The 23,168-nt window shown below is 44.1% G+C and overlaps 1 protein-coding gene across 1 annotated transcript in view; it reads right to left on the reverse strand.

Moving 5' to 3' along the window:
• Nucleotides 1-854: 854 nt before the first annotated feature.
• The window catches only part of GCK (glucokinase), a 53,894-nt gene continuing 31,580 nt past the window's right edge, over nucleotides 855-23,168 (reverse strand). The window contains exons 3-10 of the mRNA XM_084803853.1: nucleotides 22,842-22,996; nucleotides 19,291-19,410; nucleotides 16,458-16,553; nucleotides 15,489-15,588; nucleotides 11,575-11,758; nucleotides 10,329-10,484; nucleotides 7,359-7,592; nucleotides 855-2,845 (exon numbers count right to left, since the gene is read on the reverse strand). Of these exons, the coding sequence (XP_084659979.1) occupies nucleotides 2,701-2,845; nucleotides 7,359-7,592; nucleotides 10,329-10,484; nucleotides 11,575-11,758; nucleotides 15,489-15,588; nucleotides 16,458-16,553; nucleotides 19,291-19,410; nucleotides 22,842-22,996 (1,190 nt within the window). The 3' untranslated portion in view covers nucleotides 855-2,700. The remainder of the gene's footprint in view (nucleotides 2,846-7,358; nucleotides 7,593-10,328; nucleotides 10,485-11,574; nucleotides 11,759-15,488; nucleotides 15,589-16,457; nucleotides 16,554-19,290; nucleotides 19,411-22,841; nucleotides 22,997-23,168) is intronic.

Genomic DNA, 23,168 nt, shown 5'->3' on the forward strand with positions numbered 1-23,168 from the left:
AGGAGGTTAAATCAGTCCATCCTAAAGGAAATCAACCCTGACTGCTCACTGGAAGGACAGATACTAAAGCTGAAGCTCAAATATTTTGGCCACCTAATGCGAAGAGAAAACTCCCTGGAAAAGACCCTGATGCTGGGAAAGACTGAAGGCAAAAGGAGAAGGGGATGGCAAAGGATGAGATGGCTAGATAGCATCACCGATGCAATGAATATAAACTTGAGCACACTCCAGGAGAGAGAGGAGGACAGGAAGGCCTGGCGTGAAGTCCATGGGGTCACAAAGAGTCGGACATGACTTAATGACTGAACAACATGTGATAGCAAGATGTAGTCTATTCTTGTATATGTATTATATTGTGGACTATATCTTGTATAGCTTTTTCCTTGGGGTTAAGTACTCTCCATGAGTCCACCAATTCAACATCTAAAAGAGTCTGTAATAAACCTGATTCCTTATTTTCTTCATTTTTGATGTTTTGGCCTTTTCTATCTAGTTTATAATCCACAATTAAATTTAAATCTCCCCCTATAATTACTTACCCTTTCTTAAACTCATTCAGTTTTTGCAAGGTACATTTTAAAAGTTCTGAGTTTGGACTATAGATTGAAACTATTGTGATTTTTTTTTTTTCACCAAGAGTACCTTTTACAAAAATAAAGTGACCCCTTTCATCTCGTAAAACAACATTGACCTTCATATTTAAGTTTTTTGCAAACATTATAGACACCCCTCTAGATGTGGAAGTCCCTGCTGCTGTAAAATATTCCCTGACCCGTGGACACAATAAAGATTTATCATTTTTCCCCACAAGTGGGTTTCCTGTAATAAAACTACTAGTTTTTTTTTTTCCTTTTGCATATATTTTGTATTCTCTTACACTTCATAGGAGTTCACAGCCCTCTAACATTAAATGACACAATCTTTATATAATTCATTTTATATTGCTAGACAGATTATTCAAACTACCTGTGCATTTAATATCTATTGCATAGAAATTAGTTTCCCCATTTTCTGAGCATTGATTCTCCTGTAATAAAAACTTTAGCATATTAACAAACAACACAAACTTCCCCTTAACCTCGGGGCTAGTCTTGCTGGATGGGGCACTTTTTCTTAGTACACCCATGCTAAGGAGCTTAACTCCTTCACCCTGGCAGGAAGGCTAGAGAGTGAAGACCTTCCCCTGCCCCCTTTCCCCACCACAGATTATATAGTAAACATATCAATACTTTTCTAGGACATCTTATATTGCAGCAGTCACTCTCGCTGGGTCAAGTCCCTTGTTCTAATGTTAGATAAGTATTCATGAGTGGTTTTCTTCTTTGCTGGTAAATTCTTCTTGTAAATCTGATGGGGTCTCCTTGGCAGCCTCCACTTTTAGAATTCCCGCTTCCATTGTCTGCTCCATTTGCATCTTCTTCATCAATTGGCATATTTTATCTGCCTTCTGAGGATCAGCTTAAGTCGGTTTAATGTTGCTTTTGCCTCCTAGTGTGAAGTGATTAACGAAGATGTTATCTTTAGAAAAAATCAGCTTAAATGGGAAACCCCTGTGGTAGTTTATGCCTGGTTTTTGCAGTCTTTGTGAAATACCTGTAGGCCCTTCGTCGTTGCAAGGTTTCAGGGCATAAATCCTGAAAGAATTGTAGATTACTGCCTTCATATTCCACTTTCTTCAGAGATTTAGCTGCTTTCAGTATTTTAGCTTTTATGGCTCCATTAACAAACTTAATAAGCATGGCTCTTGGCCGGCTGTCTTCTTGAGGTTTAGGCCTGAGGGCTCTATGGGTCCTCTCAATATCACATACTGTGATTGCTATATCTGGGAAGATTGTATTTAGTAACTTTATCATTGTAGTTGTTAGTTCCCATTGACCAACAGATTCTTTCAGTCCTCTAATATGCAGATTTTGATGTAGCTGCAATTCTCTAGATCCTGGAGGCGTTCTTGCAATTGAAAGTTGTTGTTTTTTAATCTCCCTATCCATTTGGTTCTTTATTCCCATGTCAAGTGCTTCACTGGCTGTTTTTGAGATTTCAGTTACTGTGCCTGTCAGGACCCATATTTTTTCTTCTTCTAATGGTTTAAGAGCAGTAGCCCAGTCAGTTCTGAGTTCCCTCTTAAGCTTCTGCAGTTGTCCTGAGATTTCTGTTAAGAGATCTGCCCACCCTCATCTTGGGTTGATTAGGTTCCATGCTGAGATCCTTATCTTCATCCGAAGAGGAGCTTGATTGCATGGCTTTTTCTTGTCTTTAAAGGCACTTTAACTCCACTCTTTTGTCGTGTTGACTGTTGTCAATTTCAGCTGCTTTTGATGTCCCCAGACCTAAAAGTGTCTGTGGTGGGGATCAGAGGCACAGATTAAACTGCCATTTTTTGCAGCGATGTCACACACACCCCTAGCCCCACTCCTAATGAACTATGTAAAACTGCTTATTATGTAAACTGAAACCCCCACAGACCTTGGGGTAGTGGAGAAGGTTTTAATAACAGAAAGGAGAGGCTGCGGTTTGGAATGGTTACTGTGTTGTTGTCTACAGGTAGAGGCTAGGAGAATCCCATCCCACCCCCAGGAAAAATCTTCCTTCTGCTGGTTGTGCACCCTGGCACCCTCTGAAACAACTCAGCCTGGCCACTGGATGGAAGAGGCAAGTCCCAGGCAGGTGGCTTCCCTTTCACAATCCTTTGCCAGTGCCATTTCACTGGCCAATCATGCAGGCCATTTTGCATGCTACTGCTGAGATGAGGGCTGCCCCTCTGCCGCTGCCTTCCTCCGACTGTAGGAAGGTGATGTCACAGCCTGGTGTAAGTTGCCTGACTGTTGTGTGGAACCGATCTTTGAAACTAGAAAAGAGAGAGAGAGAGAGATTGAGAAGGAAGATTTGGTGCCTAAAGGACCACCTCTCCTCCACCCCCAGTCTGGACCTGGAAGTCTTCTTCAGAGGCCCTTCTCTGAGTGCCCCCACTGAGTAAGGTGCACCAAAAGCAGGGCCAATGTCAAGGGCAGGCATGGCTGGGCACATGTCAAGGGCCTACACCAAAGCAGGAGTCCACTGATAAGTGCCCCTGGAGTGGTTCCTCCTCTTCACCATTGCCACTTGCTTGTTCACCCGCCTCTCGCTCTGGCTCAGACAATGGCGGTGGTGAGAAGGAGGAGCAGTAGATTCCAGTGCCCACTGGCTCACTGCCTGTCAAGCAAGCAAGTGGTAGCAATGATAAGAGAACGTGGAGCAATAACAGCTGGTGGTGACAATTGCAATGGGAAGGCAGGCTCACTGGGACAGCGGCCCATTGCCCAAGGACTCTCAAAAACCTGGATCTAGCACTGGGCAGAAGGCTGCTAAGGGGACTGTCCTCACAGTGGTGGCACCCTGGCTCCTGAATGCTCTTCCCAGAGAGGCTCACCTACTGGACAAAGGCCCTTTTATTTCCCCAGGCCTTTTAATCTGTTTTAGCTTTAAACTGTTTTTACTTCCTGCAACTTGTGTGTTTTTTTCTACTTTATACATTCATTGTCTGTTTTATTATTAGATTTTAAATTGCTGTGAGCTGTCCTATGAACTTTGTTAGAGGGCACCAATAAATGCTGATAATAAATAAACAGTGTGTGTGCATTCGCCATGCTGATGTATGCAGTAACTTCAGAGGCACCTTTTGCAAAAGTAAAATGTAATGTTAAAAAGATCTGCTGCTTGGTGAGTTGACATCAGATCCCATCTGTCAAGGGACCTCTGCACATCTGCTAGGAAACCTGGATAAGGACCATAGCTCAGTAGCAGAGTATACACTTTAGACAGAGAAGGTCCCAGGTTCGATCCTTTGTTTCTCAAGTTAAAAGGATCAGGTAGCAGGTGATGGGAAGGCCATATGCGCAAGACGCCAGAGAGCTGCTGCCAGTCAGAGTAGGCAATACTCCGCCAAATGGACAAATAATCTGACCTGGTATCAGAGCCAGCCCTGTCATGCAGCAGGATGAGACCTGGTTCAGACGAAGGATGATAGATGGAGGCAGAAATTGGAGTCTGAATGGTGGGGCAAGACTTTGTAAAGTGCTGGCCATTGTGGCAAGGTGGGGGTTGCTATTTGGGCTCTATTTCAGGGCCCAAAATGACTAGTACTGCGTGATATAACACAACTTCATAGTGGAACAAGATTTGGGGTTGGTCTGGATGATCCCCTGGGTATCCTTCCCAACTCTTGTGATTTCTGTGAGTAGAACCAATCAGTGTGGGTTGCCCTGAGGCAAAGCTTCTTAAGACCTGACAAAAGGCAGCCAGTAACATTCAGGAGATGTGTCTCAATGGGAGCTAAAATGGCTTAAGAAGGTGTAGGTGAAGGTGGAGACAACTCAGCCTTATTCCTCTCAATAGACCAACAAGTTGGGGGAAGGCAGGTTTGTGTGTAAGCAGGAAAAAAAAGGGCAAGCCTGTCATTTTTGGGAGTGAGACTGGAAGTGAGCAGAATTAATCTGCTGAAGCAGAAACAACAAAGAGTCTTCTGGCACCTTAAAAACTAAGATTTATTATTGCTTAAGTTTTTGAGAACTACAGTCCACTTCATCAGATGCATGAAGTGATAAAGACTCTGTTAGTCTTTAAGATGCCACAGGCCCCTATGTTGTTTTTAAAGACAGCTGCATTGTTGTCTGCAAGAGTCCTAGGCAGTGGCAGTCCCCTAGAAATCTAATGGGGGAGCAATAGCTGTTGGGATATTAGTGCTATAAATCTATTTATGCTCAACTTATATATATGTATAAATAAACAATATAACACAAAATTATTTCTGCTTTCATGCTATTCAGCACTACACATGTAGCACCAGCGTGTAACCTGCGGAAGTGCTCTTCATGGTGTGCGAGAGCCTGGTTCGTAGAGGCAAGGGCTCCGAATACAGACTCAGGGAGTTTCCCCTTCCAGCTATTGTTTCTGATCTCCTTAATAGCAGCGTTTGTTGCTGCCACAGCACGCTGCTACTTAATGAAAGCTGATATGACTTTATGAGGCCAAATAAAAACACGAGCAAATCGTTCCGCCCCAGCTCCTGCCAGAGATAAATGCTATAGTCAGATATCTTTGGCAATACCTTCAAACTTCTTAATAAAGGCCAAACTAAATGTTATACACAAATGAATACTTAACCTTTTCCCTGCCTGCTGCTTTTCCGCTGTAACTCCCTCCCAGTCACTCCTCCCACAAGGGGTCCAGACATGGATTTACAAAGGTAAACTCGTATCTGGAACCCCATGAGAGGGGGTGAAGCAGCTAAGGGTTGTTATAGCATAAAAACAGTAGGTGGGAGAAGAGTGAAACTAGCACACACACACACACACACACACACACACACCATGTTTCTCTGCTGAAGATACTTCTCCACAGACAAATCACCCATCAGGGTTTAAGACTGAATTCCAAGATATACTTACCTGGGAGTAAGTCCCATTGAACTTAATGAGGCTTACTACTAAGAAGATAAATATATGATTCCACAGTCAATGATAACTTTACAAGTAATATTTGGTTGCTCTCTTAGGTCCACATGTTTTATTCAAGACGTAGGCGTTACGCACTCCTCACACTACATGAGAGCAACATAACATGTGAGCTGTAACTCACTGATGACGGTGACAACCAATTTCTCCATGTTCCTTTTTAAAACACTGTCTTTGCTGCAGCAGACTGCTAGCTTACATTTCATTGCGACTGATTTCTACCTGAGAAAACCTGACCCATTGTTGAGATGGGAAAAAGTGGCCCTGTTGTGATTATTATTATGATTTATTACGTTTATTAGATACTTTCCTCAAAAGAAATACTCAAGGTGTCTTACAAAAGGGATTAAAACATACAATAATTTAAAATAATTTGTGATCCCTTTCCCCTAAAATCATAGAGTTGTAAAGGACAAAAAGCCCATCTTGTCTAATTCTCTGCCAGAAGGCAAAACCACCTAGCTCTAGGGATGGGGGAGAATTTCTCCCCGAAACTTTGGGGGGCCGAGTGCCAACGTGTTCGGCCCCCCGAAGTAGTTTCGGGGAGAAATTCTCCGCACCCCCCCGCCCCCTGCACCCCCCCTGGGACGGGACTTACCTTTCCCAAATGTCCCTCCCGGCGGCGGGTCCCGGCAGTAGTTCGTCAGGTCTTCGACAGGGGCAGAGGCGGCAGCCGGTCTTTCGACCGGCTGCCGCCGCCGCCATTCCAATAAAAGTAAACAAAAAACAAAAAACGCCCCTGTGATAGGCTACGTGACGATTAACGTAGCCTATCATGGCTAGATTTGCAAAGTCAGCCGTGATAGGCTATGTAAATTGTCACGTAGCCTATCACGGGTGACTTTAAAAAAAAAAAGCGCGTACGGCTAATGGCGGCCCCCATAGGGAGCTGCCATTCACGTTCCTTATTTGGTCGCTGTAGTCTACGTAAAGATTACGCAGACTACGGCGAAAATAAGGGCAACGCTTATGGCGTTGCCCTTATGGGGGCCGCCATTTGCGTACGCGCTTTTTTAAAAAAAATTTTTAAAGTCACCCGTGATAGGCTACGTGACGATTTACGTAGCCTATCACGGCTGACTTTGCAGATCTAGCCGTGATAGGCTACGTTAATCGTCACGTAGCCTATCACGGGGGCGTTTTTTTTTTTTTAACTTTTTATTTCGCGGCCGGGCGAGGCAAGGCACCTCCTCCCTGGCCTGAATTTCGGCCGGGCGAGGCGGGAAGCCTCCCCCCGGCCTGAACTTCGGGGGGAGCAGTGAAGCGCCTCCCCCCCACCGCGAACAAGCTGCAAGACCAGGTAAGTGGCTTTCGTGCACCCCTACCTAGCTCCCACTCCCAGCCCCCCAAAAATAAGCCTATACAATCTATATCACAGTGGACCATGATCAGAGAGCAGGCATACTACAGCAAAGTGGCTGTGGATCCTGGAAATATGTACCATAAAAAATAACACACTACAGGGGAAGGAAGGACAATAGCCAAAAAGATCCCCTTTATGGCCCTTGGTCAAGCCATGAATTACTCCAAATGAATATTTATTCAGTGCAGCTCCACACTACCCAGTGGCCTGTCTCTGTTTGTTCTAGGTCCTGATGCCCAAGAGAATGTGGAGAAGGGGAACCCCTCTGACACCAGTGGGGTGCAAGTGAGGCACTGAAATAACAACGAAAACCCTCTCATGGTATCTTCACAAATGTGCTCAGCTCTGTCTTGAACCCAGCAAGGTCCTTTGTCTCCACAACTGTTACAGGGAGACCATTCCAGATTTTCACACCTCCGATAATTAAACATTTATTGGTGAATCATTCAGAAGGGCCTAGATTTCTCTCAAAGCTCTGTATGATAATAAGACTATATAGGTCTCACCTGGGGTGGAGTTTGTAGACTGAGCCATCAACACCCACTGTAATCTTCAGTGTCTCGTCGCTTCTGCAGACCCTCATGCGATTAATGACGCCAGCCAGCCCAGCAGAGCACATCTGCGCAGCCCGTGTGGAAACACTCTCACAGGCCATACGAACAATGTCACAGTCTGTTACTGAGGGCAATAGCCCAAAGGATATCAGGATGTTGTAAATCTGCTTACGGTCACCGGGGTCACTGGGAACAACAACCATAAGAGTTCTCACTTCTGTTACCATGGAGGTGACTGACATGTTTACCTCCCCAGGTCTCCATGGAAAATCAGAGCCAAGAGGCTACAACTAATCTGCACACTTTGTCTTATATAACCAATTCAAATAATATGGCATAACATTTGTAAATCAACTTGGTGGATGTGGACTGGATGGCGATGCAATTTGTACATCTTTGGCAGGCGGAGACCAAGGGCTGGGAAGGCACATGTTATGGCTATCGCTAGTGGAGTGCTTTAAATTTACTCCACAGGATGGTTTTCAGCATGTGGTGCATGTGCAACAGCCCACCACTACGGTATCAGCCCATTTTTGCAATGCCACTGCCACCATTCCCCCCCCCCATTGCCATGAATTCAGATGTGCGAGAACAGCTGACCATGCTGCAACAACAACTACATGGCTGCCCCCCACCCCCACCCAAGGCATCCATAACATATGGGCAGGTCCTGAAAGTCATTGTTGTCAGGAGGTATAGGAGACAGTTGTCTGTTATTTGATACTTCCTGCTTGTTATGGCTCAGTTGTCTTTTTATTGTACCCGCCATCTCTGCAGCCATCAGGGCTAGAAAGGTTTAAGAGATTCTCAGAATACTGCTGCGAATCTGCAAGGAGCACAAATGAAGTGGGCCCCTGGAAAATACAGCTATTCCTTCTCTAGGTTCTTGCTCCAAAAGTTGGGATATAAATATTTTAAATAGATACAATTAAATAAACTTAATTAATAGGTTGGTACAAACCAGAAGCAATTTCTTTGCAGGCACCTAAGTTTCCGACAATGTATATTGCTGACTCAAAGGCTTCTGGCTATAATTAGTTCTGACTTTATTAATTTTTGCTTTGCTCTCACATTATTATTGCTATACTTATGGGTCCATTGGAGGAAAGCCCAGGCTCAGTGTTGAGAACATTATATAGAACTACAAGGGTAAGGAAAATATGGTCCATGGATACAGCTGGCTGGCCCACCAATTTTTTCCCACCTAGCCCCATCAAAAATGAATTTAATTAAGTTTAAATTCCATCCAAGTTTGTGGACTCTTTGCATCAATCTTAAGAATAAATGTCAGTCCCATGAATACTGACAGTAGTGATTTTAGTAGCAAGTCTCAGCCACAAAGCTGACATTGACTATATTCAGAGCATGGAAACACTAAGGGGTGGAAAATTTAATCAACTTATCCTCCCTTCAACATCTGCATTCAGCCCTAGCACAGGGCAGACCCATTAAACATCAAAATAGTAAGCTATATTGAGGTACATTGGTTCGGCTCACTGTGTTCAAAGATCACAAAGATAAACAGGTTATGATACATTTCCATAGCTTCCCACAGAACACCACCATTAACAACATTTCATGTGAGATTCTTGAGAGAGTTCCGTTGGCAATTCCTAGTCTCTTCACTCAACTACAACTGCAAAATTTTCTTAGGAGGGGAAGCCATGCTAGCTGAACTGGTTTTGGAACATAGAAAGCTGGCTTATACTGAGTCAGACCACCTATCCATCTAGGGCAGTATTGTCTGCACTGGCTGGCAGCGGTTCTCCAGGGTTTCGGGCAGAGGTCTTCTAGCTCTACCTGGAGATGCTGGGGAGTGAACCTGGGACTTTTGTATACAACACATGTACTCTACCTCTGAGCTACATCCCACCCACCCCCTCTTTAATATAGATGTATAACATTGTATTAGTAAAAGATAGCCTCCTTCAGCCTAGAAGAACAGAAGGCCTGGCAACATGGCAGAAGCTACCTTTCTGACTACCTGAAGAGGGCAGAGAGAAGCCGTTAGTACGATGAAACCAAAGCCCCACAACCAGACTCCGTCCTCCTACAATCCTCATTTTTTAAGAGAGCCAGTATGGTGTAGTGGCAAGAGTGTTGGACTGGGAGCTGGGAGATCCGGGTTCTAGTCCCCACTCGGTCATGGAAGCTCACTGGGTGACTTTGGGACAGTCACACACTCTCAGCCCAACCTACCTCACAGGGTTGTTGTTATGAGGATAAAATGGAGAGGAGGAGGATAATGTAAGCCGCCTTGGTTCCTTGCAAGAGGAAAAAAAGGCGGGATATAAATGCAATAATAAATAAAATAAATAAATAAATAAATAAATAAATAAATAAATAACAGGACGTGCCTGGGTAGACTACCAGTCAGAAAAGGAGGTGGGGAGAGTTTTACAATGCCTTATTCTTTTGTATTATTTTATTAACAACATTTGTATCCCATTTTTCTGCTTCAATGTGAGGCACTAAAGAAGGGTCACAGGTAACCCCCTCAAAAATTTTAAAACCCACAAATCAATAGAAAACACTGAACAAAACCCTAATAAAATGTGTTTTTAACAAATGAATACAAAATGCGGAACAGCAGACAAAGTAAACCAGGTAATAAGCAGGCAAAAAAAATCAGGAATAACAACAACAACAACAACAGCAACTTTTAAAAGCTAATACAACAGGCCAAAGGCCGACTGAACCAGAAAGATCTTCAATCTGAAAGCGAACAGTGTTAGGGGAAAACCCAAACAAATATCCTGGGGCAGGGCACCCTGAAGCTTGGGCATGGCAGCAGAACAGATCCTACTGTGCATATCTGCTAAGCTAGGCTCAGATATTGGTGGGATGCCCAACAGGCCTTCTCCCAATAACATCTGAGAGCAGGCAGGTTTGAATAAGAAATACTTTAAAGAAATACACTACCTTTCAATTTGTGAGATGAAACGAGTTTCAAAAGATCCTCTGGTTTTCAGTTTCTCTGAAGCTTCTCCATTGAAGAGCAAATTTTCATTGACAAGTTTTAGCAACACTAGTCGTACAATCTCCCCCATGTACTTCCCTCCAATGATCTTCTCATACCTGGGGAACCGGAAGGGGGTTAATCAACTTAGTAGTACACAGATAGGTGTGTGTGTGTGTATATGTGCGTGCGTGTGTGCATGTGTATGAGTGAAGGAAAACCAAAGCAAGAGATACAAAACATAATTATTTCACTGCTGTGTGTATATGTCATGGCGGGGGTGGGGGTGGCAGAGAGCACAGCTCGTTAGATGAAAATATTGTGGCTTGTTTTAACAAAACCTGCTCGTGTATCAAGACTGATTGCTTGACAATAGTGGTGGCTATTTTCTCTGAGCTGCAGGAAAAACAGCCATTCTCCCTCTTTGCTGGACTCTGCACATTTTTCTCAGCAGCAGATGTGTGCAGGACAGTAGTACAACTGCATGTCAGAGGATTCCACATCTAGGATCCATGCTCCCCTTAGCCACAGGGGCAGCTACAGAGCCAGGAAAGGAACTCTGGAGGTATAAAACTAGCTCCTAACCCTAGATTCCATCCATGCTCCCTAGAGATTCTCCAAGGTACAACAAGCAGGTCAACAAGACATGGAAAGCAGGTAGACTGATTTCCATGTCTACTCTTAATATTAGTGCTAATAGAGATGAACTATGTCATAGGTAATTTTCCTATGATCACAGAAGACTCGTGCTTGGCTGATAGGGCTAGCCTAAAGCATTCATTGGAGCTCACTGGACCAATCCTGCCACTAGGCAGAGTGAGGGATCACCTCAGGCGGCAGGTGCTGGGGGCAGCAGTGCCAGGCTACTGGCTGTTCCTCCTGAACTCCCCAGCTGTTTCCTTCTATTGGAGGACAGAGCTGTGTAGGCCACACAACCTGTTCTCAGCCCCCTAAACTAGCCTGCTGCCCCAGGTGTATTGGAGTGTTGAAGTACATTTCAACTGCCAATCCAGCTGGCTTTTGAACTTCGGATGAGTAAGGAGCACCATCTTGTCCTTCACCTCAGGCAACAAAATGTCTTGTGCTGGCCCTGGTAGCTCAAATACATCTCCCCACCCCCACCCTGTCCTCTCTCTGATCAGTAGGGGAAGTGTGAAATCAAAGAAAGCAAGAAGCAATCATGTTAACTTTATCTGTCATATTCCTTACAGCTGCTGACCGGGGTTAAGCGAGGTCTCATCCACCACACGATCATACTCCAGGAGGAACTCGTCTAGTTCTCCCGATGCCCCAAAGGCTCCCCATTCGGTGTTTACACACATCCGACCTTCATCCCCGTCCACCAGCTCTACATTCTGCATCTCCTCCATGTAGCAAGCATTACAACCTGTGCCTGGTAGAATGGAAATAAACAGAGATTCTCCGCATCGATCATTGCACAAGTATCACAACATAAAACTCCTAGCGTACCATTATTATTTTTCTCTGTGGGTTTTTCAGCAGGGAAGGCTCTCAGGCATCATGAAATAACAATAATTGGATACCATGAGTTTAGTTATTTATTTACTTTAAAGCAGCTGTTGGGGGCTCCAGTTTGATTGCAGCAGTTGTGTTGGGAGAGAGGATTTGAATCTCTTCCTCCTGCACAGTCTTCTCTATCTAAACCAGCACTCTAAGCTGCACATTTAATACCTCACATGGAGATCAGACCATTTTTATTCCTCAGAGATATCTGAAATGTTGCAGGCATTGTCATCATCACAAAATCTGAACAATATCTGAAGCTACAGTTGAATTAATATGGAATATATCATGCTGTATCTCTTGATTCCCAGGTGGGGAGGAAGAAGCCAACAGACAACTATGTACCGGAAGAGAAGGTGCTATTAATGACTACATTACTTTTAACAGTATATCTTGATTGAGGTGGGCAACTTGCCCTCAACCTTATTTCATGTAGGTGGGGGAACCCAGAGGGAGAGAAGGGGGTTGGGAGAGGGAAAAATGGGGAGGGGGATGAAATGGATGGAGTGATGGAAGGATGGCGGCAGGGAGCCCTCAAACAATCATTTCAGATGTCTAGCAAAAAGGGGAAAATGAGAGGGGGAACCAAAATAGATGGAGTGATGGAAGGGGGATGTTTCTGCAAGTGATCTGTTCAGACCTTTGGTGAGAGCTATCAGAACAGGGAATAAGAGGGAGAAATAAAAAGGGGGCTGACAGAGAGAGAGAGAGAGAGAGAGAGAGAGAAGGGTGGCTCCACCCACGTTGGGCTCTGGTCCCACCCATTGCCTGCATGCAAGCCCTGACAGAATACCCCCAAAGGATGCAGTCCTCAACAGAAAAAAGATTTCCCAGCACTGATCTAGATATACTCTATCCCATGCAAATGTTAATCTTCTGACAAGATACAGTTGTAAATTCTAGCCCAAGTACATTTTGCAATCACATTGCAGAAGGCAGTAGTACAAAAAGTGCTTTCGCTTCTTGGCCTCTCTCATATGTAAACACCTCTTTGTCCCTTACCCAGTATTTAATCAACTGAAGCAGGGCCATTTATCTGTTAATCAAACCTGAAACATATTTATATACCTTCCAATGTAAATTAACACTGCAAATGATGTCAATATGGGAACTTGTGTTGATAAAGGCAGCCTTTGAGACTGCCCATAAGCTATATAAAAGGTATTCCCAGAAACCCTCAAATAACACTTCGTCTACATTAAGCACTCGAATGGTTTTTAAAACATTCTTTCCAGGCAACCTGCTTACCATAGCATTACAAACTATTACTGTTCTTCAAATAAACAGAACCCTTGCTTTTGACACCTTCTGGCACCTCCTCTGCTTACCTCCCTGTTACAGGAAATGTCAGCCCACCATGCTCCCCAAATGTTCTTTATTAATCTGAACTAGAATGACAGGGGACTTGTTTAAGTTTAAATGGACAAGAACGCATTAATGATCATCCAGATAGGGATGTCAGAGAATTCCGCCACGGATCTCGGTGAGGCCGAATGCCACTGCATTTGGCCCCTCGAAATCCGTGGTGGAACGAAGCCCCTGCCCCCCCAAGCCACGAAAGGCACGTGAAACGGAGCACTTACCTGCTGCTGTCCACACTGACTTGCGAATGGCAGCCACCCTGCGGCCGCCATTCGCTTCCTGATCATAGCCGTGATAGGCTACGCAAATACTTACGCAGCCTATCATGGCTAATGCAGGGACGCCTTTTGCGTCCCTGCGGAGGCCATGATAGGCTATGTAAGTATTTACGTAGCCTATCACAGCAAGCCAAAAAAAACAAAACAGCGTATGCAAATGGCGGTGACTGCAGCGGCCGCCATTTGCGTTCCCTATTTTGAGCTGTTTTAGGCTACGTAAATATTTACGTAGGCTATTACGGTGAAAAAAAGGGAACGCAAATAGCGTAGTGGGCGCTATTTGCGTTCCTTTTTTTCCCGCCGTAATAGCCTATGTAAATATTTACGTAGGCTAAAACGGAGGGGGGGAAAGGAATGCAAATGGCGCCCACTACACTATTTGTGTTCCCTTTTTTTCGCCGTAATAGCCTACGTAAATATTTAAAGGTAAAGTAAAGGTGTCCCCAACCAGTCGTGTCCGACTCTAGGGTGCGGTGCTCATCCCCATTTCTAAGCCGAAGAGCCAGCGCTGTCCGAAGACACTTCCGTGGTCATGTGGCCGGCATGACTGAACACCAAGGTGCACGGAACGCTGTTACCTTTCCTGCCGAAGCGGTGCCTATTTATCTACTTGCAATTTCTTGCTTTCGAACTGCTAGGTTGGCAGAAGCTGGGATTGAAGACGGGAGCTCACTCCGTCACGCGGCACTCGGGTCTCGAACTGCTGACCTGCCGACCTTCCAGTCTGCAGTTCAGCGTCTTAACCACTAAGCCACCGCGGCCCCCTACGTAAATATTTACATAGGCTAAAACGGCTCAAAATAGGGAATGCAAATGGCGGCCGCCGCAGCCGCCACCATTTGTGTACACTGTTTTGTTTTGTTTTTGGCTTGCCGTGATAGGCTATGTAAATACTTACGTAGCCTATCACGGCAGCTTCGCAGGACGCAAATGGCGGCTGCTACAGCGGCCGCCATTTGCGTCCACAGCAGCCCGTCCACGCCCGGAACTCCAGCTGCAGATGGCCCTGGCCGGTGGCTCCGTGGAGCCGCCGCGGAGCGGAGCCGGATGGTTTAGGATTTCGAGGGGAGGTGCAGAGCGCCTCCCCCCCAACGCGAATCACCCCGTCGAAAAGGTAAGTGACTTTCGTACATCCTTACATCCAGAATGAATCAGCAGGAAGTCTGCTGAGAATGCTAATAGCCAAGGCCTCTTTTTAACTTATGCCTGTCAACTGAGATCCAAGCCCCCATCAGTCTCCATAGAGAAGCTAATCATGCCTGGGATATGGAAAGCTTTGGGGAGGGACCATAGGTCAGTGGCAGTGGAGACTGGTGGCTCTGATTTCGGAGGGGCTGTGAATCCATTCTGGGTTTCAGACAGAACTCCAAAGGAGATGTCCACGGTATTGAACCCTAGCCCCAAATTTGGTTCATCACCTTGGATAGCTCCTTTAGAGTTCTGGCTGGTTCTGACTGAAATCCAGAATGGATTCACAGCCCCACCGAAACCGGACCCACTAGCCTCCACTGGTCAGTGGCAGAGCAGCACATATGTTGCATGCAGAAGGTCCTAGCATCTCAATCCCTGGCCTCTCTAGTAATAAGGATGAAATGCAGGGGATGGGAAAGACCTTTCTCTCCCCGAAAGCCTAGAGAGATGCTGCCAAAAAGAGTAGACCAGCCTTCCCCAATGTGGTTCCCTCCTGATGTTTTGCACTTCAGCTCCCATCAGCCTCACCTAGCACAGCCAATGGTCCTGAATCCAAGGAGTTGTAGTCCAAAACACCTGGAGAGCACCAGGTTGGGGAATGCTGGAGGAGGCAATAATAGGCTAGATATACTGGCTCAGACTATTTGTATATGACAGCATCCTGTGTTCCATATCAAGCTGTACTCAATATGGACAAACAAGGATGAACATTCCAGATTGCAGTAGTTTTGCCCACGGTGAAGTATATTAGATGGACAGGTGACTTACCCACTATCATGCCAACTTCACATCGGTGGTCCTCATAGTAGCAGGAGATCATGGTTGCCACCGTGTCGTTGACCATTGCAACGACATCCATCTCAAAGTCCTGCATAGGATTGAAAGGGACACTATGATCTCAGAGACTCTTCAGAAGAAATCCAGCAAAGAGAAGCACTTATGGGGCAATCACACAATAAAATAGTACAGTCAAAATACACTTGGGGAGTTGGAAATAAAAGACAGAGCCCCAGATAAAATGTCAGTTGTTTTATCAGGTCCTGGTGTCTTATTGTAACTGCTTTTTATCTACTTTGTTTTCAAATTTTGTATGTTACAGATTTTATATTATCTTTTTATTATGTTGTATTTTTGGGATGTAATTTTTGTGAACCACCCAGAGAGCTTTGGCTATTGGGCATATAGAAATGAAATAAATGAAATGAAATGAAATACACCAAAGAATGGGATTGGCACACAAACATCTCACTTGCCAATCCCTGCCCCCAGTATCCACTGCCTGAGGTGGCCGCCTAACCCTCCCTAATGTTAGGGCCGGTCCCCTAGAGAGCTGCTGCCAGTCAAACCAGACAATACTTGGCTATTTAGTTATTTATGTATTTATTTATTACATTTATATCCCACCTTTTTTCCTCTTTAAGGAACCCAAGGCAGCATACATAATTCTCCTCCTCTCCATTTTATCCTCAGAAACAAAATGTGTTTATCCTCAAAACAACAACCCCGTGAGGTAGGTTGGGCTGAGAGTCTGTGACTGGCGCAAAGTCACCCAGTGACCTTCCATGGCCAAGTGGGGACTAGAACCCAGATCTCCCAACTCCCACTCCAACACTCCAGTCACTACACCACACTGGCTAGATGGACAAATAGACTGACCTGATATAAGGCAGCTTCCTATGTCCAATGAAGCAATTGAGGAAAACTAACTTATTAAAAATAATGTTATTTTCATCTCACCCCTCGCCGTTTGATAGCATCTCTCAAAAGACCCACTACATTGTTCCCTTCAGCTCCTGATGCTTTGAAGCCTTTAGTCCAATTCAACAGGATCCCCTATAGAACAAGAGACGAAAAAGATCAAACTACATGTTTCCAAATGATCATAATTTCTTTGGCCAAAATGAATCCCATATTGGGATGCTGTGATTTTTTTTCTTTAATCTGGTAACTACAAGTGGCAAGCAAACAAACAGCAAGATGACACACTGAGAAGGTGGACAGGTATGAGTAACCACTCTCCCAGAATCTAGAATTGCATTAGCCCTATTCAGTCATTCAAAAAGGGGTTAAAATCAACATGCAAGCAATGGGAGTGCTCTAGTCCCGCCCTCTCCCTCATCGTGGATTTTTTTAGCATTCTGGCTTGCATGGAGAGCCCCCACGGATACAGGACACTCTCCTCTTCAGACAGTCACCCTCCATGAGTAGGGAGAGAGAAACACGATGAAGGAGAGGAGTAGCTGGAGTACTCCTTCTCTTCACACGTTAATCCTTCTTTTGAAAACCTGAACAGAGCTAATTACACATAACCATGCAGAAATATGGAATATAACATTAGCTCCAGGAATGTCTTTTTGGGCTCAATTGGACTATTCTTGGTAACACTGGTATGGAGTAGAAGGACACCTGCTCTACACTATTGCTGCACCTTGACCAACAGCCACAATGTTATTGACACTGCGGGCTGTCACTGGATTTCCTAACAGGCCGGCATCAAGGGTTGGCATGGCTGGGCCCAACTGGGCTGGGCCCACATCCCACCAAAAGCTGGCAAGAACCCCCGGATTGGCTCGTGCTCTTCACCATTTGGCTTGTGCTCTTCACCATTGCAACCTACTTATTCACCTGCCTCTTGCTCTGGCCCAGCCAACAGTGGTGGTGGTGAGAAGAAGTGACAGATGCCACTGCGTCTTTGCTCACTGTCTCTTTGCCTGTTAAGCAAGCAAGGGGTAGCAATGATGAGAAGGAGGAGAAGGAGCAATAGCAGCTGATGACAATAGCAGTGAGAAGGTAGACTCACTGAGGGAGAGGGGCCTCTTGACTGTCCTCCAAAATGTAGGGCTAGCACTGTCTCCAGGTGTGGATCCAGCTTAGACAGGGCCAGCTTAGACCTGTGGTGTGCTGCCTTTCCCCTGCCACTGTTGCACATCAGCCCAAACACAATATATGTATACATGACAATGTTTGTATGGTGCTTTTCAGGCAGTTCACATCAAAATTGATTGATTTTTAAATAAAGCTATATTAATATAAATATAATATAAATCACAGTCCATACTAAAACAATAAAATATTGACAAAGCAGCAATTTAAAACAACCCAGAGCACTATGCATGTTGGTTAAAGCCAGCTTAAAATAAAGCATTAGAACAGCAACAGTTGAAAACAATCCAGCACATTCTAAATATTAGATAAAGAAGTTTGAAATAAGAAGGCATTCAAAGCCCACTTAAAATCCATCAAAGTAGGTGGCATGCATACCTTGTTCCAGAGAGGTGGGGCCACCACCAAAAGGCCTTGTCTTTACTGCCTACCAATCTAATATATCTTGATGGCAGACCCATGACCAGAGTTTTAGAGGCCAATCTTAAGGCCTGGACAGGCTCATACAGGCAGGAGGTCCTTCAAATAATTTAGTCCCAAGTATCATGTATGTATGTATGAAGATAAGAATCTTTATGTAATCAGTCTAGTAGTTTGTTTGCTGTGCCTGCTAAAAAGATTACAGCAAAGGTCCTAAAACTATTGTTGTAAGCTCTGCACATGATGAATTGATCCAATTGGCTAGTTCAATCTTTTTTTGTGCATCAATCCCTGTCTGGTAAAATTATAAGAACCTATAGTTACATGCAATAAAAGTGACTGGCTGGCTGTATGTATTGTTTTCAGCATTTATATCTGACCTTTCTAACAAATATTCAAGGCGGCTTACAATTAAAATATAATACACAATGATAAAAGCAAAAAACCAATAAAATCAAAGCCACTCAGCAACGTACAACTGCTGTGGGACAAAATGCCTGTGCACCTCTGCTCCTGAGGTAGTGACTGCAGCATTAACCACCAGCACTCTGAAGAAAGGCAAAATATTTCAGAAACCTGAACCCTTATGTGCAAAACTTACAGGGCACAGCTTACATCTGAAGTTTGCAATAACAGACTCTGTTCACTGGGATGGGTGCCATGTAAAAAATAAAGGACATTGGGTAAAATCCACTTTAAGTTCTCTGTTAAGTAGACCCATTGAAATGAATAGGGCTTAAGTTAAGTCTCATTCATTTCAATGGGTCTACTCTGCATAGGACTTATGTTGGATTTTACCCATTGTGAAAAACGTCTGTCTATTCTATGGCCTTAGGTGAAAGTTTCTGACCTAAAATATCCTATGATGGTTTAGAACAAGTTTATTATCTTAATAAAAGATGGTTTATTATCTTTTGCAATAATAACAAAAACAAACATCTGGTAGCCTCATTCATTTGGCTGCCCATGATTCAGATCCATGTTTTACTGCCTAATGTTCCTCACTGTTCATCTTCTGAACTTTCACCACAGCAGCAACAATGTTAATAATGATTGATGATGATGAGGCAGGCTCTCCTCTGAGCATCATCTTTGACTTGGGCCTCCAGTCTACTACAACGTTATAATGCTCTGACAAAAGGAGCAGGATGCACTCCTATATTCTGTGGGCTATTGTTACAAGTGGTTCACTAGCTCAAATGAGCAATTCTCACAGGAAAGAGTGCATATATGGCATAGCAGGAGAAATTCCCAACTCAAATCCCACCTTGTCGATGTCTTCATGGCGAACAGGGAAGGAAAACGTGAAGCCCAGAGGTAGCTTTTTGTGTTTCATCTGATGTTTGTCTAGGAAGTCAGAGATGCATTCTGAGATATAATCAAAGAGCTGGGAAAGAAATACAAAAAGATCCATTAATGTTTACTAAACATTTCCCTTCAGTTCTTGGAATCTGCCTTATTCAACAGCTGCCTACCACGGGTTCTTGCGAAGCAGCACTCTAGGGCAGCCAGATGCAAAAGAGGATACAGCTCCAACACACAAGGAGACACCTGCTGTAAGTACCGCTTCCACACAACTATTAAAATTGTGGCTGAGTGACCAGCCAGATGGGTGATTAAGAAATTAAATAAATAAATAAATTACAGACGATGCCTTGTCCCCTTTTGCATCTGGCCACTCCACAGCACCCCAGGACCATATTTCCTTTCAATGGAAAATAATTTCAATTGAGGAAAAAAAATATTCATAGCCCAAATTCTCTGTCACCATGATCATCAATTGAATTTCATTTTTATGCTGCTTTTGAAGACCCTCAAAGCAGCACACAACCTATTTAAAATACAATGAAACAACAACTGAAAGCCCTGCAAACCAGCAATATAAAGACAAGAAAGCTCTATTAACTATTCTGGTTATACTGTTTACTGGGAGCACTTTCAGAATCAGATTAGGCTTTTACAGTGCAATCGCTCTGCCTCATTCACGGAATTTTATGGGAGCTCCAGCTGTCGTCATCATCCACATGTACTCCTTCCGTGTTTTATAACCACTTCTTCAGTCTTTTTTCTTACTGCAGAAAATCCATTAAGAAAAGATGGAATAGCTGCACCGTGCCTTCTGACAGTCAGTGCTAGGAATGATCCATCTGGAAGCACCCTTCCTATTGGAAGATGCATTTCAATTAAACATGCTTGTTTATTTAAGGGAACGTTTCTCAAAGTCGAAGACTTTGGCTAGCTCTATAGAAATGGAAGATGAAAGAAATGATAGGCTGAATATTTTTGCAGGGTACAGTGGTGGTTTCCTATCCCCAAGTTAAGAAAAAATATCATAATTAAAATGAGCAGGCTTGTCGAGGGAAGTTTAGAGCCTTTAATTTAAAATCTTTCTCCCGCCATCTAATTTTAGATGCTTGACACATCATTTGTGTTCCACTAGGTGGCACTCTGCCCTCTAACTCATGCAATACTATATTGTTTTTTGGAAAGAAGGGGGCTCCATCACAAGGAGCTTTTATGCTGCTATTGAGATTGCTCACCCATGGACGTTTGTGGGTCCTTTTCATGCCATTGTCAACCTCCAGGGCACATCCAGAGGTATTTTCTGCTTATTCCATCTCAAAAAGATCAAGTACTAAGGAACAATTTTTTTAAAGTCGGAATGTTGTGCGATTAAAACAGCCACTAGATGGCACTGTTTCATTGAGTTCTATGGAACCTTGAAAATTAAAAGGTTCCCCTCTCAGCAATCATGTAGTCGCTGTCTGGAAGCCCGCTGTAAATATGGAAAGGCTTCACGACGGCAGGACTGAAAGTTTTTACTTTAATGTAAAGGCAGCCAGAGTCTATTCTTCTGGTCTGACCCGCAACAAACCCATTTTCACAGTTAGCAGGATGGGAGAGATGCCTAACTCCTTCCATGCCCACTGATTTTCCCTTGAAAATTCTCCACAACCTCCACAACCCGAGGACTCTTTTCCCTCAACCAGGCATCCAGTTTGGGAGTCAGACTGGGGAGGGTGGTGGGGAACCATCTGAGAGAAGATTTGCGGGGACGGTCAGCCAGCAGGGAAAAGGTTATGTACCCTTTCCCATCCACAACTTCTCCCCTGAAAGTGACCCTAATTCACCTACCCAATAGTGTTCAAAAGTAACAGGTTGGGAACATGTAGGTCTGCTATTTAATCTAGCAGCATTTGCTTTCACCATGATGGGGGGAATGTAGAAGAAGACTTTCTGTTGACTACACTAGCTGGTGAAATGCCAGGATGAAGAGAGCTACTTGTGTCATTAAACTGTCAGCTACCTTAAACAAGAGAGAGAAAGTGAAAGAGAGAAAAAAGAGAAGGTTTTGTGAATGGATCAAACAGCTCCCATAGAAGAGCACGTATCACCAAGCAGTCCCTCTCTGGGAACCCCTGCCAAAGGAAGTGAGGCTGGTGGCTAACAAGAAGAGGGCCTTTTCTGCTGTGGCACCCCAGCTGTGAAATGAGCTCCCCTGAGAGGTTCGCCTGGCATCTACGTGGTGCTCTTTCTGGTGCCAAGTGCAGACCTTTTCATTTTGCCAGGCATTTTAGTCTTTTAACACTGTTGTTTTAAATCTTTTATTGTACTTTAAATCTCTGCATTGCTGCTAGGTTTTGTTTTGGTTTGTACTTTTGTATTGTAGTTTTAAGCTTTTACATTTTATATTGTATTTTATTATGCATTTTGTGGTTTTAATTGCTGTGAAGCACCCAGAGAATTTGGCTTTGGGGCAGTATAGAAATGTAATTAATTAATAAGAAAAGTGGTATCCTTATTTGCCTTGGTGAATGAGATGTAGTGGACAGACTTTAGACTTACAGGATCTACTTTGTTTTCAGTAGAAGCCTGAGATCCACCAAACAGAACTGGTGTTACACTTAGAATTACTGAGCCCAAGATTTTTTTTCTGAGTACCTGAACTGAACAGGGCTCACGGTTCTTCCACATCAAAATCCACTGCAGATCACCCCATACATTCTTCATTTCACAGTATAATTTAGGGAAGGAGAAATCAGAGAGGTCAGAAAACTTTGGCTTCTCTCCAGCAAATCACGCCAATTGATCCAGAACTACCTTCCACCCGCTGTAGAACCATCACATCTAATTTGGCCCTTACTTCACAGACTTCACCTAAGGAGTCCCAGTGAGTACTTGTCCTGTAACTTTATCTATCACATTCAGTGAGAAGAATTGATGTGGGAAAACAGTTTGATATTTTAAGTCAGTAATTTTTACACCTTATGAATTTCTCAGGTTTCATACAACCCTATAATTTCCATCACATACACAAGCAGCATGGGTTGTCAGCACCATTTTCTTTCAAAGGGCATCAGAACCACTCAAGCGATCCATATCGATAAGGTGTCTTTCAAAAGCCCACAGTATATAGACTTCACTGATGTGGTCAATTCAACAAATATTGTTCACAGACCTCAGAATTCAAACTGTAAGGTCTCCCCATAAGCAGTCCCATGGTCAGCCCCCCAGCATCCTAGGACAGCTGCTGGAGCTCTAGGGTCCCAACTGGGTCTGCAAGCCACCACTTTAAATTTCCCTAGTAGCTTGCAGATGAACGTATAATGACCTGGAGAAATGCAATATTGGGGGCACTGTGGAAAATTTTAAATGGTGGGTGGGCCACTAGAAGGCACTTTTCCCCTTGAAACTTGGAACTGGTCCTTCCTCCCCCCACCCAGGTCAAGCCTTCTTCCATTCCTGATAATCCTGACACCTACCCCTCAAAGTATACAACATGTCACTTGGTTCACTTCACCCGATGATCTGACTCACCATTTCTGCTGTTCCTGTCATGGCATCCTCTGGGATGGAATACATTTGATGCTTTGTCTTCACTTTCCATTGTCCTTCTTCACTGTCACCAACTTTCACCAGCATCACTCGGAAATTGGTGCCCCCGAGATCCAAAGATAGGAAATCTCCAACCTCTGCAATCCAGAAGTGCAACATCATCCATTTATTACATTCATTCTTTGCATTGTTATCCCACTTTTTTCTCCAAGGAGCTCAAGGTGACACACATGGTTCTCCCCTCACCCTCCTCCATTACTGGTTCTCCATTTCATCTTCACAACAACCCTGTGAGGTAGGTTAGGCTAA

The sequence above is a fragment of the Heloderma suspectum genome, chromosome 6 (genome assembly GCF_057233095.1).
Source record: "Heloderma suspectum isolate Gila_16-S chromosome 6, 16-S_ref, whole genome shotgun sequence".
Lineage (NCBI taxonomy): Eukaryota > Metazoa > Chordata > Lepidosauria > Squamata > Helodermatidae > Heloderma > Heloderma suspectum.